Source organism: Pleurodeles waltl, chromosome 2_2, assembly GCF_031143425.1.
Source record: "Pleurodeles waltl isolate 20211129_DDA chromosome 2_2, aPleWal1.hap1.20221129, whole genome shotgun sequence".
In the NCBI taxonomy this organism is placed as follows: domain Eukaryota; kingdom Metazoa; phylum Chordata; class Amphibia; order Caudata; family Salamandridae; genus Pleurodeles; species Pleurodeles waltl.
Genome location: NC_090439.1, coordinates 1,103,718,248 through 1,103,739,172, shown reverse-complemented (window position 1 = coordinate 1,103,739,172; position 20,925 = coordinate 1,103,718,248). Strand labels below are relative to the sequence as shown.

The following is a 20,925-nucleotide window of genomic DNA, read 5'->3' as shown; positions in this document are numbered from 1 at the left end:
TCTTTGTCACAAACAAGCTTTGTCCCTTAAGTCACGTACACTTGTGGCCAATTTTAATACTTAACAATATTTGCCTCTTGTACTGTCTGATGTTACTCTGCACCAAAATAAAAGTACATTCAATACGAAAAATTGATTGAGCCTTGAGTAACTAGCTGCAGGCTTGGATCATGCCTACCCTAAGGCAGGAGAGAGTTCTGGTCAATTTTACTCCACCAACAATGGAAGCTCAGCATGCTACCAGGTAAGCAAGCCTGCACCCAATGTGGCCCTTTACATCATGCCTCTAGATCATGGGTACTCGCAAACATTTTCCCAGGGGCCAAAAAGTTTGGTCTGTGACGTGCCTGGGGGCCGCATTGATGTCAGGGCAGTGGCGGTCGGGTGGGGTAACTGGAGGGATTGGTGGCAAGATAGGTGAAAGAGAAGCAAATTATATACATCTAGTGGCTGAAAAAAACAATGGGAAACCAGAAAACCTGGAATTAATCGCAGCTTACCCACTTTTCCAAATTGTGTGATCCTAGGCAATTGTTTAGTCTCACTTTCCCTCCTTTTTCTACATTATCACATTTAAGATGACCTCGAAATACATGATTCATGGTGTGCGCTGCACAGAACCTGCTTCTATGTTTGATTTATTAAACTATAATGTTGTTAATGTGTGATAGGAACCCAGGCCACCCATAAAGTGCACATACCAAGTGGCTTGCCTCTTTAATTTACTATTGATGATGTCTCAGGGTAGAGGAAAGAATTTATGTTTCCAAATTTATGTATGAAAACTATCACTTTTAAATGAATACATCTCAATGCACTGATAAAATAAATTGTACTAAGGCAAAAATGTTCTGAATGTTAACTAAATACACTTTTTTAATCTTGAAGAGACTTTCTTGGTTTTACACTTGTGCTGCAAGATGTCTTTAAAAATGAAGGCGTTTTTAAAGTTAAGTGCAGGAGTCCCTAGTTACTTCTTTTCTTTAACACCAAATAAGTTTGAAACAGATGATTGTGTGTCTATTTAATATTTTTATTATTAGTGTGGAGTTGAGCAAACAGCTGCCCAGTGCTCAAGTTGCCCGAGGGGCCGCATGTAAAGGTCAGAGGGGCTGCATGAGGCCCGCGGGCCGTACTTGGAGTATCCATGCTCTAGATCATACTTGCCCTTATGAACATTTCATACATACAACACGAGAAATCCACATTCACCTCTTCTGTCTATTTCCTAAGTAAAGGTCATCTCATGCAGAGTAACATCCCCCGCCCTAGAGAACTTTCAGTAAAATATTTACTTATTTTACCTTTTACCGAAATTCTGCCTCATCTGGCATATATCACATTTAAAGAGGTCCTCTCCCCCCAAAGATTTTTTTTATAAACATATTCTACTGGTAAATTTCAGACTTCTCACTGCAGCCACTGATATTCAGCTGTTTGAACAAATTTGTTACCACTAGAATCAAAGCACTCCCCAGCAAATTGCACATGGTAGAGACAAGCATCTGAAAAAGTAATGTTTCTTGCATTACAAAAAAGGATCCACTATGGAGGAAATGTGTTGTTTGAGGCATAGCACTTGAACGAACAGAGGCACAAGCTCTCAGATAGGGGCTTTTTGATTTTCACAAATACGCGGTACTCATTTTTGATTTATAAAACATACCTACTCTCGCAAATACGACAGACCCCTCCGCGATGGACTTCACAGTCACTTCAGAGGCATCCACGGTCTTCAGGTACCTGTAGAAGGCTTTGTCCACAGTGCTTGGGAGGGCAGACTCCAAGTATGCAATTTCTTAAAGAAAAAAAAAAAAGCAACAGAGGACTCAGCCGGAAGTGCCACATACACAAAAAACACATACATAAGTTAGTATGATACATTCAAACAGAGGGAGCCACATCCCTCAATGATCAACCGGACACGTGCAAGAGCAATACAATTACAGAAATCAAATGTCTCCCTTACAACAGTGGAAACCAACAACAAATTGTAAATCACAAGAGTGAGAGCCCTGAAGAACCCTGGAAGCCACAACTATCACACCTATTACACTGACAGAAGGAATGGTAGTGGAATCACCTTTTATAGCAGGTACCTAGGAACTCATCAAGAATCATGAAAATCTGAATGTACTCCATATTCCCTACTACGGGACCTCACACGAATAATGCCACAAGTGCAAGTTGCAGGGTGTAAGGCATAACCTTTGCAGTTATGAAAGAGTCATTATCGTGGTCACAAATGTGCCTGTTTTTGTTTATATTTGAACATTTTAGACGTGGTTGTGCCAGGATGGTATCGTTGATGTCAATGTCATTAAAAATGGAACGGCCCATCAGAATACAATACTTGTTATGGCGGTCTGACCAGCAGCTAGTGGAGACAGGATCCTGGTGTAAGGGTCTTCAAGGCCTACTCCAATCAAATATTTCAAGAGGGAAAGAATGGATGGGTCACCCCTTGCTCTAAGCCCACTGGCCCTGCATGGTCCCTCCATGAGAAAGCCCTTCACTTTCTCATCAACCAAAGTGAGCTCCATTTTAGGGAAGTCACAAGTACAAAGAAATGAGTATCCAGCGAAACCCTATGGTAAGAATTAAGTGAAGACCTGAGATTGTCTTTCTGATGTCACCAATTCCCTATCTATATGTACCAGTAGAGGCAGACTGAGTGAGATCCCTTTATGCGAGTATATGATGTAAGACAACAGTCTTGGACTTTATCCTTCCAAACGTGGTCCTTCAAGTGTTTTCCATGAGGAGTGAGACATGTATGTGGCAGTTCAGTAGCGTGAACCTAGCTGAAAGACAGAGAAATGCTGTAGTGTAGCTGGTCAAAGACAAAAAAAAAAATTACAAAATGGAGGGCTTCTGAAAGATTCATTTCAACTATCAGTTGATCTAACTTATGTCAATATTTTCCTGTTATGAACCCTTTTTTTCCAGATTTGAACCCATAAAAAAGTAATGCAATGTAAACAAGCAGTCTCAAATGTAATTTTACCATACAAAACTTAAAACAAAACAAATAAAACAACTCTCAGGAATGCAGGAGTAACGCACACATCCACGAAACATGCCAATGCAGGAGGACCACTCAGAGTTAAATAACAGGAGAGTGCCACAAACAGTGAAAGCACTAAAATAAGTTTTTCAACACTCCTGATCTCACAGTAGCACCAGTCTTTTCGTCAGTATCCAAAAAGTAATGCTCGCATGACCTGTGAGATTTTCCCCGTAGCAACTTACTAAACAACATCACCGCACAAGTTACGAAAGTGGCTGTGGCGGTCCTCCCTCTCCGCTAGTGGACAGTTTCTCTTACCAGAAGGTAAAGAGAAATAGATGAGGTACACTAGATATCTGGCTATGATCGCCTTGGCCATCCGTTGGACTGCAGAAGCTACCCTGAAAGACACCAACAGTTGAGACACAGGCCTAAATGACATAGTCCTGACAATATAGTAGTTAAAACATAAACACGACCTTCATTGTGAATCTCTAACATGTCCAAGGTGAGTCCTTGTTAGAGTGAAATATGATGTCCAAGTAGTTAGCAGGGAATGTCTGATTCTACTCCACACTGTACTGTGTCACTAGAGAACAGAGTCATACACAGCATCAAAAGACACCAATATGGACAAGCCAGCACAATACTTTACCACATTAGCAAATCCCTCCTAATCAAGGGAAGCATTCCTACAGAAAATACCAGTATGAAGAACATTTTCTGTTTCAAATTAGGATGCAACATGATGAAAGAAGCCACCAACAGAAGCAGAACGCTTTTCAAGGCAATGAAGCGCTGCATTAACACCATGCTAGAAGCAGCAATTCCTTACTCCGCAGTGAAGAGCAATGTCATCAACCTCTTCTTCAGTGAAAAAATACAGAACTGTCAGCAAATTGATAACATGTAGCCTGCTTCTGCTCTTGCACCCATACCTTCCTGAAGAACCCTACACCGGGTCAGCCTTCAAAGCCCCATCTCTCAGAGATCTTGCCGTCATACTCCGTTCATTTAAAGCCACTTCCTATGAAAATTATGTTTTGCCCTTCTCCTTCATCAAAGCTCTCTCCGGGGAGACACACCCGCCACTAGTCAGCACTGTCAATGTCAATGCCTCAAGACAACTTTTCAGAAGCTCAAGGGAGGTCAGATCCTCCCACTACTAAAGAAACCTACACTAGATGTTGCAAACTACAGGCCCATCGTTCACATATCACTCACCCGCAAGATCACTGAAAAAGCAGTCTATGTTCAATTCCAAGATCATATCAATCTGAATCTTGTCCTGGAAGATTATCAGTCTGGCTTCAGATCACGCTGCAGCATGGAGACCACTACCTTACACATCGTAGACATGATCCATGCCTCCCGATACTGCTGGATCTCTCAGGTGCTATTGTCACAGTTGACTATCCCACCCTCATGCACTAGATGCCTAAGCTTTCATAACAGTTTTCCACAAGAGATATTTGGATTCTTTTTCCCTCCAGTTAGGGATTCTAAAATGTACCCATACTTTGCCGAATTCCTGAGAGGTAACTAACAAAACAGTCAAAATGTAGCAACATTTCAGTTTTTTTTAAATTTTGTGCTAGAAAATGTAGGCTTGTTTCCTTAAAATGGCATCAACAAAAGGTTTTGCATTTTTAGGTCTCGGCTAGACAGCGCATGCATGGTCTCTTAGAGACATGTTGTGTTCAATCTGTGGGCTTCTGCTCATCCTAAGGTTTACCATTTGCTTGCTCATTTGTCACTCTCATATCCTTTGTCACCATTTGTCCATCCCATGGACGCGTCATTACTCTTGTGTTTAGCACCACCAGAGCATGGACCAAGTACTTGTATCCATCAACTGCTCCCGTTTTAAGAGCTACTTTTTTGTCTGTGTTTGAGCACTCCACACAAGTGCTCGTGTTTTTACAAGCTCCTTGTCTTTTTTTTATTATAATTATCCGTTCACTCCTATTGTACCACCACTTCCCCCCTCCTGCACTGGTGCTGGTTTATTAAAGGCACTGCCTCAACTTCAATATATATCGTAAAGCTGACACTGCAGCGTACTCTTGCCTATCACAGACGTCTCATGTTCCACAATATGTTCTATTTCAGCCATTCCAGAGGCATATGCATACTAAACATTTTGTAAGTGTTCTTTTCACTAATTCTGTTATGCACCAGGATATTAAGTAATGGCTACTCTGCTCAACCTCAGTAACTGATAAAAATGTATGAAGGCAGTGCCTGGTGGCCATGGCTTGACTTCGCCTGCTTTGTGGCTGGAGTGTGGCTAAGGGCTTCAGAGCTTACCTTCTCCAGCCTCCACTTAGCAATGTGTGTTTATACAGAGCATTGTGTTTAATTATGGGCAATAAATAACTGCTGGCAGCAGAGATTTGTCATATGCTTTTTTTATTTCCCTTCTGACACTTAACTGAGTACACAGAGCAAAGCCTGACTGATCTGATAAGACACATATTTTTCTGTTTTCTCAGTGGGTGAATGCATCTGTTGCTGTATCACAGCTTTGAGTATGGCAGGCAGTGTAAGTATTTTCGCCACTCTAGGTCTGTGAATTTGGTAATTACAGCATCTGTTCACTGATTTGCACCAGTGAGTGATGACAGCAAATGCCATATACAGGTCACCTTAATTTTTTAATGGAATTTATTTCACCTTAACAAATTAATCGTATTCCTAAAAATCTTGGCACAGAGCTCAGCTAGCAACTTGAAGAGGGTTCTATTTGGTGCACTAAACAAAGTGAAAGCAAAGATAAAGCTGAAGACTAGGAGGGCCTGTGGTGTTATACCAATAGGCACTGGGCATAGGGGTCTGATGCGGGTCTCTACCTGCTCTCTATGTCTTCATTTGTGTGGAGTGTCAGGCGTGATTTGCGTTTTACTCAAAAGACTGCAGGGATTCCATATTTAAAACAATCATAGCTCTTGTATAGGTGCAAGCTATTGGCTTTGTTAATGTGTTTTAGCCGTGTGGTAGGGCAGCAGCTGCTGTGCAGCATGGCGGAAGGGGGAAAAAAAAACACCGACAGTCAATGCTAGATACATCATGGTATTTTTTTGTTTTGTTTTTACTTTCAGCCTTGCTGCACAGTTGCACAACATTGCTAAAAGACACTGACAAATCTAATAGCTCTTGCATAGACAAGACCTAATCGCTTTGCCAAGGTTTGTAATGTTTGCTGCAAAGTAGTAGTCCATTTTTCTTTTTTTTCTTCTTTTTCTTCAAGATTTTATGACCATAATCGATGATGAGACATCAAAAATAGTAATCAAACCATGATTACACATTGTTCATGCAGATCACAATACAAAAAAAAAAGTACATTGCCTTTTACACCTCTTTACTTAATATTAATAAACTAAATTTGGGGAGCCACGATGATTCATGCCCTTCAGGTTGGTTCCAATCTTTTAATCAAGTTTTTAGGATGGAGCAGCCTTGTCCCATACGGAATGATGCTTCTGAGTGGCCCTGATTAACAGTGCATACAAAGGCTCTCTTGAATGGACTGTTTTCATTTTTTTCCCCCAAAGATCATACACAGGAGATTAGGGGGTCTTCCATTGTAAAATAAAATATCTCGCTATTAATGTTGCAATAAAAAAGTATTGCTTAGAGTACTTAGACAGCCTAGGATGATTAGCTATACCAAAAAGTGCTCCCATTGGATCAGGGGTTAATGATACCCAGAGCTTTCTGCTAATCAAATGGAAAACTTGGCTCCAAAACTTAGTGATGGCCGGGCAAATAAAACAGACATGAAGCCAATCCCCTACTACGCAATAACATCGAAAACAATTGCTTGATATTGATGAAGCCATTGTAGTGTGGTCAGTTTTACGTATCCTTTGCGCATTAGCTTCAGGCTTTAGGCCTTTGTGCATTTTGCCCTGGATGTATTTTATTCCTTTGCTCGCAGCTTAGAGCCTCCGTGCACTTTGCTCTAAATGCTTTTTATTCGGCTTCGTACTGTTATTTTTCAAATAGCCAGTTCTACGGTCTTGTTTTATATTTCATATCACACTGTTTAGCCTACTTTAGCACTGGAGTTCTCCATAACACATTCTTGCTCACTCTGTGCTTCAGTCAAGGATACAGTCTGGTACATTGCCGATAGACGTGGAAGGAGTTTAGTCTTTCGGATTTCTGCGTAGGGACATTTTGTGATCACGCTGACATGTTAGTTATAAAAACACTTCCTTGTCCCAATACACGCAAGAGGGAGATTCCGACCAGGGAACCACAACTAGACGCTGACTGCCTCATTGCAGATGCTGAACCAAGATCACAGGTCTTTGCTCAGGTATGAGGGCTGATGTCTCCCCAGTGATTCAGAAAGGCAAGTTAGAGGCTTAACATGCTGTGCTCAAAATAGATCAAGCAGAGGGAGAGTAGAAACTAACAGACGCAATGATAGCTTTGTTCTTATGTTTTACTCTCCTGGTGACTATTTCAATCCTACTGTGTTGTATGGTTCTGGTGATTGCGGCTCACGCCTTATTATCTAAAATACAGTTGTTTTATTAAAACATTATGTAAAACCTATACTGTCTTTGTCATTTGTATATAAGATCATACTGTAAAAGAGAGAGTTGGTTTGGATCTGAGTGACCACGACTTCCCTGAGAAGTTCCAAAGATGTAATGCGCTCGGCTGCCCAATCATCTCTTCCCTTTGGGAGAAATGAGGCACTGCTAGTTAGCCGGAGCAAAAACGGATTTAGGGTGACAGAGTTCTTTACACGTGGGTCAGACTCAGTCCCCCACACCGTTATCGATCCTGCTGCCTAGAAATCCAGTAGTCTCATTTAGGATAATGAGAGCACACGCGACACCATCTTATTCAGTTTCGCGGGAGTATACTAGAGCAACCACTTTGTAAAGAATACCATTCTTTTAAAATGTGCTCCTCTTAAACTTTGAACGAAGAAAGGTTGTGATGCTTCCATGTCAGGAGATCAATAGCACCGGTTGTAGCAGCTGCTATCTGATTTAGCGCAGTAAGGAGAACTATAGCTGACAATTCTTCAAGAAGAATACTATAACAGGTACCGATCCCTGTCTGTTTCTGAGCCCACATAGCTTGTGTGATTTTAAATGGTAATGATTCGGCTGAATACGGGTCTGCGGAACCCATAGATTGGATGAAATGGGCTATCTGAAAATAGGAAAAACTTATAGGTGCTGGATTATCTGAATTCGTAATTTGAAGTTATGTCCATGATATAACACTATCCCCTCTTAAAAAGTCATGCAATTTTCCTAGTCCCAGATTTTCCCAGTCATTTAGAGCTTTTGTGGCTAGAGGTATCCCGAATGCAGTGGCTTCTCTTAGGGAGATAGTTGAATGATAACGAGTAAAATGATAATTTTGCTTAAGTTCTGCACCTCTAGACCAGAGGAAATTTGGGATCGTATATATATAGTATGCTTTCACAACCATGGCATTTTGAGAAAATGAGAAAATGTGATATTATATTCAAGAAGCATCTGTTTTAAATAGAAGTTTGAATCAACATGGGATACAGCGGCAGCTCTTACAATCCAGTCTATGTATGTTGCTTCGTAATGTTTTTTAAAATGGGATAAGGCTAGACAGCCGTCTTCTGAAGTCTGCTGAACTGTCTCGAGCTTGGTACGAGGTTTTCTATTTGGACAAATAAATTCATGCAGCATTACATTAAGATCCTTAAAATTGATTAGGACATTAGAAAATATAAAAAAAAAGAAAAAAAGGGCAATATCATCATTTTTATTAAGGCAATGCGACCTATAATCATTAAAGGTGTGTTCTGCCATTTGAGCATAAGAGCCTTCACTTTCCTAAGAGTGGAGAGATAATTCATTGAACAGAGATCCTTTATATTTGAAGAAACATATATGCCAAGATATCTAATAGGATGGGGAGTCCGATAATTAACTTGCATCTCAACTGGCAAGACGATATCTTGGGCATTAAAAACAAATGCCTCAGATTTTGATTTGTTAATCCGATAGCCTCCCAAATTGGAAAAAGCTTGAATTTTGCTAAAGGCCTTTTTGATATTCTGTGATTCGGCCGCAAGATACAAAATTACATCGTCTGCAAAAAGTTTTCATTTGGGGACACCAGACAGCGGAGCTTTTATTGAAATATCCTGCCTAAGCGCAGAAGCTAAAGGTTCAATAAAAAGAGCGAAAAGGACCAGGGACAAAGGGCATCCCGGACGAGTCCCACAATGTATCGAGACCTTACCGACCATTCCTGAATTAATTGAGATCTTGGCCTCCGCCCTTTGATACAGGTTCGAAAGAAATCGGACTAGCTTGTGGGGAAATTTGAATCTTCGGAGAATTGCGAACAGAAGTTCCCATTGTACTTGATCGAAGGCTTTTTCTGCATTAAGCATGATTATGGCTGCTTTGATGTTATTCGCAGAATAATAATCAACAGCTTGGAGCAGGAAATATGTATTGGTGGAGATAAATCTTTCTGAGAGAAATCCACTGATTGTGGTGTATTAAACCATGAGCTAAAGGCATTATACAGGCTGCCCAGATTTTCTTAAGTATTTTATAGTCACTATTAAGAAGACTAATAGGACGATAAGAATTTGTTTTTTCACTAGGCTTATCTTTTAAAAAAAAAGAAAACTGACTATTACTGCCTGAGTAAATGAGCTTGGTACTATTTCTCCATCAAGTATTGCATTAAAAAGTGCAGCTAGGATCGCTGTTATCTGGGGTGCCAGAATTTTATATAATTCTGCTGGAAGGTCATCTTCCCCTGAAGCTTTATTATTTGGGCATTTCCGAATGGCTACCCCCAACTTGGTAACTGGCTGTAATAACGCAAACTGCAGCTCTTGGTTTAAGCCCGGTAGAGAGACTGCATCAAGCTATGCGTTGATGACCTCATTGCATATGGCTGTGCTGGGGGTGTAAAGTTTTGTATAGTGCGCTAAAAAGACCCATCCTATCTCTTTGGCCTGATCGACCTTACATCCTAGGAACTCATCAAAAATAGATTTGATCAGGGGAACATTCTGGCGTTTAATATAATGCGCTTTAAATTTACCTACATGCTCACTCTCTTCGTAATGCTGTTGGAAGCATGTATTGTGATTAACGATTTCTTGTTCTAAGAAAAAATATTTCAATTGGTTTTTGGCCTCTTGAAGACGAATCCGCAACTTGCGATCGCTTGCTACCTGATGTTGGTATGTAGCATGATTAAGTTCTTGCTGGAGCTTACTCACTTGTTCCTCCTCTTATATGCGCCTTAAATGACTCCCAGACTGAGAAGATAGAAGCGGTTGCTTCATTTCTAGTTGTTAGAAAAAAAAATAAGAAAAAAAAATAATAAATAAATAAATAAATAAATAAATCAGCAACTGAAATTTTAAGAACAGAGATCCAATCTTGATTCGTTAATAATGATTTGTCTAAGGACCACCTGGGTCTTTCCTGATGCTGATCAGGGAAAGATAATTGAATGGATGGAACAGAATGATCCGAAAAAGGTTGGAAATGATGTCTCAGCTGGTTCTTTACCAGGAATAGGATACTAAAAAGAAATCAGTTGTTGATGCTGAATTAAACCTATTAGAAAAACAGGTATAAGTTTGGTCTTGTGGATGAGCCAGCCGCCAGGGGTCTTGTAAAGCCAAATCACAGATACATTTTAGCAGAAAGCAATAGGATTGCGGTTTGTTTTGTATATAATTTTTGCAAGAGGTATGAAGTCATGTCTTAGATTATATTAAAATTGCCTCCAATTATTAAATGGCCAGAGAAAGTGCTCAGAAGGTCGTAGAGGCTTTGCAAAGAAGTAATTTCATCCTCAATGGGGCCATAAAAACATGTAATATGGGTTAACTGCTAACCCTCCTTGATACTGACTACTATCCATCTTGCTTGGGGATCATGATGTACTTTAAGAATTTCCCCTTGGAATTCCTGAGTGAACAGGATTGCCACCCGACGGACAGCTGCGCTGGCAAAGGTAAAGGGGAATGAGAAATTAAGTTAAGAATTTTAGGACAGTTTGCCTGTTTGAGATGGGTTTCCTGGAAAAGGATCACCTGGGTTTGGAAAGATCTTAACCAATGAATTATTGCTCTAAACTTGTGTATTATTCAAACTGTTCGCGTTACATGACACTTTTTAAAAAAAAATAGCTGAATGAATGCAATTTGACTATTGATAATTGATAAGATTTTTCTGAGAGCCTGTTGGCGTTAAACCTGCCCTTGCAGCTTATTCCTGACAATATAAAGCCGACCAATGCAAAATGTTCTCCATTGTTTCTCAGCAGCATCATAGTATACCATAGATTAGCAATTTGAAATCTGCTCTTCCCCTCTCCCCCTGTGCAAAAAACCACATCAGCCAGTGCTCCCACCCCCACCCATAAATACTAGGCCTACCCGTCATGGCCTCATCCTCCCAGTGACCCCAACCCCTCCCAACAGCGAAGCCCCGAACCCCCAAATGAGAGTGCATTGGTATGGCACCCATTAACTCTGTGTCTGGGAAAAATGGCTAGTGAGGACCAGTTTATGATGAGAAAAAAAGGGAGAACATTTATAGAATAGTACATATATCATCATATATCATCAGAAGGTGCGAGAAAATAACATCTTATTTTTTATTTCTTTTTCTTCTCCTTCCTGCTCATGACAATCGTGACGAGCATCTAACATACGGCTAACACATAAATTACTCCTTGAGAGCGGAAAGGAAGTCTTTTGCTTGTTGAACGCTTTGAAAAACATGGGCCTTACCCTTATGAAAAACCTTTAATTTTGCCAGTTGCACTGTGCCAGCAGGGGCCCCCAGTCTTTTGAAGTCATCAATCAAGCTAACAAATTCACCACATCGACGTGCTGCAGTTATGGACATATCAGAAAAGACCCGAAAAGAGAAATCACTTTCTACTGTAAACATTTTCAATAGAATGGCTTGAGATAAGATCTGTTCCTTTATCCTGTAATCACCAAAATTGAGCAGGATAGTACATGGATATTTGGAGTTCTGAGGCCGTGCTGCTGGAACTCCATGGAACCGCCTGATGGTCAGATCTGAGTAAGCAAAAGTCTTGTCAAGAAGAATATGGTTGTGAATCAAATCTGTTATAACTTTTGTGATTGAGGATGCGGTTTCTATCTCTGCTGGAATTCTGACAAATCTCAGATTAGAACGTCTAGACCTATTTTCAGTATCATCCAATTTACACTGCAGCGCCTCGAGTTCAGCCTGAGACTGTCTCACTATGGTTGTGGATCTATGGTGAGTACCTTCAAGATCTGAGACTCTCTGCTCCACTTGAGAGATCCATTACGTCAAATGCGATATGTTAGAATTGAGTTGGACTAGTTGATCATTAGTTTTTTTTATGAGCCTGTTCATGAGCTAGTCTTAGGTCGCGTAATTCCCTTAAAATAAGGTTCAACATGGTGTCAACCGAGGAATTAGACAGAGTAGTTCATGTTGGTTGATGTAGGAGACTTGGAAGCAGAGCGGGGTTGTCATCCCCCAAATCCCTAATGACCAGCGGATATGATGCCAGAGGAAAAGGATCGATGAAGCCTGGAATGGCCAAGGCTGTTGGAGCCTCCAAACAATTAAAAGGCTGATCATCTAATGCATTCTCGATCAGGTGGGGGCTCTTCTCTCTCTCTCGGCCCCTTTACTATTAAGCCTTGAGAATAAGGGATGAATGTTTCCCACAGACTAGGCCTCCAAGCACGAAGGAGCAGGGGGTGAAGCAGTATCTATATTTACTGAGGTGGGTCTCGTCCCGTTACTGACGGAGGCAAGAAAACCCCTCTCCCATTAGGTTCATAGTAGGCATCAATGATGGTGATAGCGAGCCCGGACTTGATCACGATCCGGTCATTCCTGCTTCTTGATGGCTAGTACGAAGATTTGCCGGAGAAGGTAGCAGGTGTATCATAGATGTCGTAGCGAGGTTTGGCCCATCCTGGAGACCTTCCACACCGTCAGCATGATCTTTCTTTGATCCCATTTTTTGTTTCCCTGCAAATAGTGAGGTAAAGCCTTTAGTTTTGCTTATTCTCAAAGATCTACCCACTGCAAGGGTCTTGGAAGAAGCACAGACAGTAATGCATTTCAAACTTTCCAATAAACACAATAGAGGGCGGAGCCGAAGGGAAGCCAAGATGCAACAGGCCGCATCTGTGCTACACGGATCGCTTCCGCTGCTACCCTGAGTTCCCGCTCCGCCTCAGAAACTGCCTAAGGCATGACCAGAGTTGCCCCATGTCTTATATGACCCTTATATATTCCTTGACCCCTAGAAGGAGGCAATAGTGCAGTACGTTAAGAAGCAGGGGAGGTCACAAGCTCGAATGTCATCTGCAAGCACAATAATACAGAATTGCCTTATGATGTTTTCACCCTTAATATTCTCTTGTCATTGTCCTCGACAAGGATTACAAAAAAATGCTGGTGTGGACTTGTCCCTGCTTGATACTTGCTTTCTTCTCTTAATCCTTTAAAAGTAGGAGGTGATTCAACTATGCCTGAGGGTTCTCCATTTCCAATGTAGTTCAGTACTGTATCGATTTTACCCTGGTAATTATCAAAACAGGCAAGAGGCCCCTGCTATAAAACGTAGAACCAAATTCTTTGAATCATACGAATGAATGTCTTTTTAAGTATTTGCTTTTTGCTTTTCTATTTATATATTTTAAACCTTCTTTTATCCACATATACTGTAGTGTAGCAATCGTTGTTTCCTTCTTTGCCCTCCAGCCCTTTGGTGCACCCGCTGCCCATTACCTGCTTGCTGCCGCTATGCTGCTATACTGCCTCCATGCTGTTTAGGCTTACACGCTGCCAGAAGGAAAGAGGCCACTCCGACAAGAAGGTAAGTTCAATGTGGTGCCTCCTGAAGACTTGAGTGCCTGTCCCGTATTGACGTCAGTGCTGCTGCTACTGCTACAGCAGCAAGATTGTGTGCAAGTTGTTCTGCTTTCCACTCGGCTTCGGCTTCCCACAGAGCTCCAAAGCCGCTCCTTGTTCACCGTGCCACCAAGCTGCTCTGAGCCAGGACTCCAGGGCTCCGACGCTCAAGTCGGGTCGCTGTTGCCTCTGCCTCCTTGTTTCGATCACTCCTCCTGGTGCCTCGGCTCTCCGCTCTGCTTCGCTCTGCACACCGGTCTATCATCCTGCCCTCAGCACTGGACCCAAACTAGACACAGAGCATGTCGGGAGCTCACCATTTGCCTTATTTTCTATGGTTTCTACCTGCTTTCAGTTGGTGGTGAAAACAAGTGATAATTCTATGGATGAACAAGGAAAGCTACTGTATATATTTTTGAAAAATAGACAGAAATTGGAACATGGCTCATTGTTCTACACTTCTAATGACTTTGAGCCCCACAACTGTATTGTCACTACTGCCCGCCTTAACAAATCTTGCACTGACCTCCTTGATGCTCCCCTGCTTACATGTACTATTGAGTGTTATGAATCTTACTTAAAGAACAATTAAGGAAAACTAGCAGCGGGATATACAACATGAAATAGTGCACAGCTGCATTTAATTCAAGCACATTCCTCTTAAGTTGCTGGACTAATTTTCATCAGTCACGCTTGTATTATCCTACCTAAAGAGATAAATGTCACAGTGATTCTAAATATGCCTTTGATATGATCCACGACTTCGGCTTCTCTGGACCCCAGAGTTTCCTCACCTCTGCAGGTACTCCCATAAACAGCAGAAGTTCTATAGTGACAGGATGAATAAGGCATAGCAGGAGACATGGTGCAGTGCCAGGTAGTTTTGGTGTAGTGATAGGACACATGTTGTACAAAGAGGCTGGGATGTGAGACTCAAGATCAAGGGAATTCCAACAGCAAAGGATTTGAATAGATGGCTAGTCTGTTCCCTGCAGAAATAGGTGCTGGGCCATAAATTGACAAGACTCTTGTGCATCCAAATTTGTTCCATGGAAACACAGGTGCTGGGCTTGATAATTTCACAACAGTTAAGGGCCATAAACCTATAAGATTACCCTATGCAGCCATAGCAGGAACAGCAAATATGGGTATTGCGTTGGCTGACCCAGGCAGCCCACAACATCAAGAGAATGAGCTCTAGCTTCTGGCTAAACACAACATGGAATGTAAGAAGACCCATGTAGTCCTAAAGCCTCAGCTGATGTGTGCCTTCACTGAAATGGTGTGGCTGTTTTGCAGCACTGATTGGGAGACGAGTGGACTTCTTGACTGCCATGTGGTTGCAAGCTGATGACTGACTACTACCCTGGCTCGATTTTTTAATAGGGGGAACTGTTGTGGACTATGGGTCACCAAAAAGCACAGAATTATAATGCCTATTGTAGTCTTTGTTCCCTCACTTACACTTCACCAGTTTAGCCTTTTTTGTTGTTGTTGTTGTTTTTTTGGGCCAATGGGCAGGTGCCGGGATACAGATGGGGTTCTGTAATTGAGATACTTAATTTTTCTATGACGGAATACTTTAATGCCAGACCTGTATGATCTTAGGCATTGTTTAAGATTCCTAATAAACGTGATTTAATAACAGAAATCATCCTCCTGACCCTGTAAAGTCATTGGAGGAGGGTATGGTGGCCTCATCCCGAATAATCTCCCCACAGCTCACCCAGTTATTCAAGGCGCAGGGATTTTGTCCATTGCAGTCTCCACCTGGTCTCTGGTCCCGAGTTCCTTACATACAAAGAACGCTTTGTCAAGGATTGGGTTGGATTATGCCAATGTCTCCTGCACCCCATCCTCACCCACTTCAACCCCCCTCACAGTCTTACTTAAGGCCTAGAGAGTTTCAAACCACCAGTAATCCTTTCAACATAGCATCCCAACAGCCTTTCAAAAGACCAGGATGGAGCAACCATCTGCCATCTCAAGTCCTCCCATCCTGTGATATCAGTATACCCTTAAGGCTCACCCCCTCCACTTTGCCCTAGGGCAGCAGAGGCAGCCCCCACCTATTCCCCAAACTCATGGCTCCTGTGAACAGAACATGGGGTAGCCATCAGATCGCAAGTGTTAAGAGTTTGTGGGCTGAGGAGGGGGTTGAATAAGGACTCCCATTGACATAGTTCAATATCTTTCACATGACGAACAAAATAAGAAAAATGAAGGACTTCATAATACAAATATTACAGCTACTCTCCATGTCAACTCACTATTATGCAGTCCCCCTACTTCTTTCCAACATCTCCCTTTTTAACTCCATTTACCCCCTTCTTTGCTCCATTGCGCCTTGGATTTAGAAGTGTGCTGAATTAACCAAAAGGTATCATGCCATTGCTGCAATAAACACTACGATAAAATAAAGCAGCAGGATACAGAATAAACCAAGTTAACAAAGCTGTCAGTCAGCAGCTAAAGTAGAAAGGCTACAGGAAATCAAATGCGAGCCACGTAAATAAATGGACCACTTGAGAACATATACACAAAACAAGCATTTGGAACGATAAAAGGACCAGTGTTGGCTGCCAGCCTTTTGGCTTTGTCAAAGCCTGTTTTGTATTGTTGTGGCCTTTGCAAAATGATTGATGGAAAAAGCTGCCAGGCCCTTGTTAATGAACAAATAATAAAAAAAGCACTAGCCAAAGGCATAAATATTTTTGGTCCCAAAAAGCACTCATTGCCACAATAGTCCCTGTCACTGAAGAGTAGGAACTACTTTGGGTGCGCCCCTTGTGAAAGGACAGAATGCGGTCATTCATAGTGAAATTAGCCAATGGCTGAGGTAGGCAGACCCACCTCCCCGTGCTGTAGGCAGTAGTAGACGGAAGAGGACTGTGAATGACGAGGACAGAATGATTGGATGTATCATTTGATAAATATATACAATGTTTAAAAAGTACAAACTAATGAAGAGGGCTTTCTAAAAGCCACTTTAAGTAAATATATCATACATGTAATTTTAGTACAATCAAAAGGCCTGGCATACCGCCAACCTCAAAAACAAAGTTAGGCTAGATAAGAGAAGGAAAGAACACCAGCGTGCCAAGTATTGAGAAATATGAAGAGAGAAACAGAACCCATAGACAGGGTACACACACACAGACACTTTGAAAAGAAGAACCAACATACAATATCTGTTCTGAATACAAATAAACAATGCTGAAGTCCAAAGAGTGGAGAAAAGCTGAACATTACAGCCCTTCAAGACAGATCTCCTCTCAACATGTGATTCTTCAGGATGAAAGGCTATTTACATTCATCTCTTTGGAATAATTATGTTCAGAATTTATTGGCTTCTCTTGTGCTCTTTGAAAATAATAATCAACTGTTCCCAAGTGAAAAGCCGTCCATGTCTCCACACCTCTTGTATGCGCTGCATTAATTGTCCAACTGTAGCGGTATCATCTTCTGTTTGGTTGGCAAGTTCTGCAATCAGCCTTTAATTATGGCCAACGGTAGTATGTGGTGCTGCGGGTTTTTTTAATGCATTAATATGCATTTGGCGCACTTAACACATAATCCAATACCTGAGGCATAATTTGCAGACTTTAAGATCAAAAAATAGTTTTTAGCTCAAAACGGATGGGAAGTCAAATAAAATTCCACAATTTATGTGGCTGCAGATTGGAAGGCCATTCCTGAAGGTTGATTGGTCACCTTTCAGTAGCTTATTGCTCTATGTGAGTTTTAACGTGGTTCTGATGAGGCAAAACCTTTGCTAAAACATTTGTGAAAATTACAAAATAATGAATTAATACTGTCACAAAATCTGCTGCTATATAATTTGCCTTTTCTTGCTGCATAACTTAGTCAACTCTCCCCCATAATTTTGGTCCTCTGCTGCAGCATAATTCCAGTGGCCCTGACCTTAGGTAAATATTAATAGCAAGGGAAACACTGGTTTAAAAAATAAAAATAAAAAAATAAGTAGAAAACGAATACTCTGAACATCATCACTTCTGTCACTACGGAAGACACCCTCAAAGCCCTGCCCACCATCAGAATGGGATAACCAGGATGATCCTTGTCCAGCTCATTTACTGGCTCATTTCTCATTCATCTTGTCAATTTATGTTTAGAGTCTGCTTCTGTTCCTGGAACATGCATCTATGGATCCTCTACTGAAGAAGAGTAATGGTGACCCCCGACACTTATGCAGTGCTTTACAGAACCACACCTCTGTTACAACTGCCTACTAAACTTACAGATAAATTTGTAAATAGGCAACTCACCAACTATCTTGAATTAAACCAACTCCTAGAGTCTTCCCAATCTGGTTTCCAAGTTACAAATAGCACAGGATCCATGCTCCTGTGTGTCAGGGTAGCTGCACCATCCTGGATCAGAGCAGATCTGCCGTTCTGTTCCTAATTGACCTCTTAACCATTTCTTCTAGAAATTCTTCACCAATCTGGCATTTGCCTTAATGCTCTGAGATGGTTCTCTTCATTGCTCTCCTCTCAAACTCAAACAGTATCTCTTCCCCACTTCCATTTTCACCTGTGTGGTCCTAAAGGACCCCCACTCTCAGTCCTGTTCCACTCTCAGTCTTATGATATTTACATTTGTATGTTACTCCTTTAGCCCATCTAGTTAAAACAATTTGAGATCCATTCCTATGTAGATGATACTCAAATTATTGCCTCCCTTTCTAACTTCTATCAGACCCAGGAAAAGCTCTAGGCTTGCATGTTGGCGTTTGTCTCTTGGACACGTCTTAACTGCCTTAGACTGAGCAGAGACAAGACGGAGGTAATCAGGTTTGGTAAATTTTCCCTGGTCTGGCCCTGTGGACTCCTCCTCCAGCTATCTTAGTAAAGAATATTGGAATAACCTTTGACCATAATATAGCAATGACTTCCCCAAGTGACCAAAGGAGCTGCCGCTTGCTTTCGCAGTTTGAAAATACTTCATAAATGGTTTGCATGGTTTCCATCTCAGGCCAGAAAAAAAAAAAAACATTATCCATAGCATGATCACATCACATCTGGATTACTGTAAAGTTTTATGTAAGCATTCCAGACTAACTTCTTCATAAGCTTTTCATAAGCTTCAGGTGGTTCATGATTTGGCGGCACCTAGCTCTTAACCGACCACACAAGCACATATCTCAGGTCGCCTTAAAGATCTGCACTGGCTCCTTGCCAGTCAATTCATTCTTATCAAGTATCTACCCGCACTCCTCGAGCTCTGCAGAATTCTGTCCCTTCTTAGATTTTAAGGCGCATACTACTGTTTTGTTGACCACTTTGTGTTCTCCAGACCTCCATCTATCAGTGGTACGTCGCATTAAGTACACTTAACATAAGCCGTTGCCACTTCTCATGCCTGGGACCAAAGAGTTGGAAAGCTCTGCCTTTGTACATTCGCTCACAGCCCACTGGCACAACTCCAGGAAAGACATCAAAACCTGTTCATGCCAAGAAGCATCATTTCTCTTTCTGCTCCTCTGTCCCACAGTCTGCCTTTGCTCATCTCTCCTCACTGCAAGGACGTCCTTTATGTGCATTAGCCTATCTCTACAAATACCTAAATAAATATTATCCAGGGGAATAGAGCAAGAACTATGATCGTAAGCAGGGAGGCCTGGAGCGGAGGTATAAAACAAAAAAGTACAGAGAGTTGATAAAAACATTCATTGAAGAACTGAGCAAAACTACAACTTTCCCACAATAAATTTTACCTGTAGCTCTGTCGACCTTTAGGGCCTTACAATGAGATTCAGGTGCGTTGTGAACCCCCAGCTTTACAAGCTACAGTGGGGGCCTTCATGGGCCTTCTCGGTTTGCTAAAGTGCAGACAAAAACTCATAATTAACACTTTGAGGCAATACCAGCTACAGTGAAGGGGGGGCTAAAGATATATTTAATACAAGGAGAAGAGATACAGATGATAAAATGAGAGAGTAAGAGGAAGCGAAAATGGAAAGGGGTAGCTAGGAAAATCAAAGAAGCAAGGAAGAATTAGGGATTAAGGTAGGAATTGTGATAAAAAGGAAGGGTGAACTGATGGATGGAATGTGAAAGAATGGATAGGTGGCTGGATGGAGGAATGATGCAGAGTAAACATGCAGGTGAGAGTGTAAATAGGTGATGGGCGAAAGGTTCAACCAATGGTTACATGGATTTACTGATGGATGACTAAATGAAAAGACGGAAGTGTGGAAGGATGTTTGGATAGATCCATACACAGCGGATGGATGTGTGAACAGATGGTTGGATGGAATGGCCCCGGCTGATGAAATAGTAAGCAATTGAGTGATGGATGTAAGAAGGAATGGATATCATAACAAAAAGGTGAAATAGCTGATATCAGTGGGTGGTTAAAAGAGTGAAGGGATGACGGGACATATATCTGCATAAAAGAGACAAGGAAGCTCTTTTAGGGAGGGTCAAGCTCATTTGAATGGTGCTACCACTGCTTTGCTTCAAAATGGGGAGGGGGGGGGGATTTACATTTTCTGGCTACTCCCTTTCTTAGATTCTTACCCCACCTTTTGAGGCAACAGTGTCTGTGATCCAGAATCAACGCTGCCATAGGGCTGCCTGTTGCTCCACTGGAGCCTGCAAATGTGTGGTATGCTACGAAATCCTGTTCTCACCTGCAGCAGAGTTGCAGCCTCCCGTCTTCTCTGAGACCGCAGCATGAAGTTGCAGGGGCTTCTGCTGTGTGTACACTGGGGCATCCAGCCTTATTCCTCCTTGGGTCGGTGTGCAGTGTATAGCAACACAGAAGCTGCATGCAGGACTGCGCGGATGATCCTGACAGATACTTGTGGGAGGGTCCTACCCGAGTGTGTGGCCCTTAACCAGGGCCCGTGGACACCACCTTCCCTCTTGAATACTGTTGATCTACTGGGTGGCATAGGACAACCTGGCCGGATCCCTCTGCTTATTGTGGGGGCTCCCCTCCGGGCCTGCGCAGAGA

The 20,925-nt window shown here is 41.9% G+C and overlaps 1 protein-coding gene across 3 annotated transcripts in view; it reads right to left on the bottom strand.

The window, feature by feature from the left end:
* NAPRT (nicotinate phosphoribosyltransferase) overlaps positions 1 to 20,925 on the bottom strand; it is a 189,740-nt gene that overhangs the window by 126,288 nt on the left and 42,527 nt on the right. For 2 of the 3 annotated variants that reach the window (XM_069220889.1, XM_069220890.1), the window contains exon 2: positions 1,671 to 1,798. In XM_069220889.1, coding sequence (XP_069076990.1) covers positions 1,671 to 1,798 — 128 coding nt within the window. Of the gene's footprint in view, positions 1 to 1,666; positions 1,799 to 20,925 lie in introns of all 3 variants that reach the window. The other variant, XM_069220891.1, reaches the window with a different exon arrangement.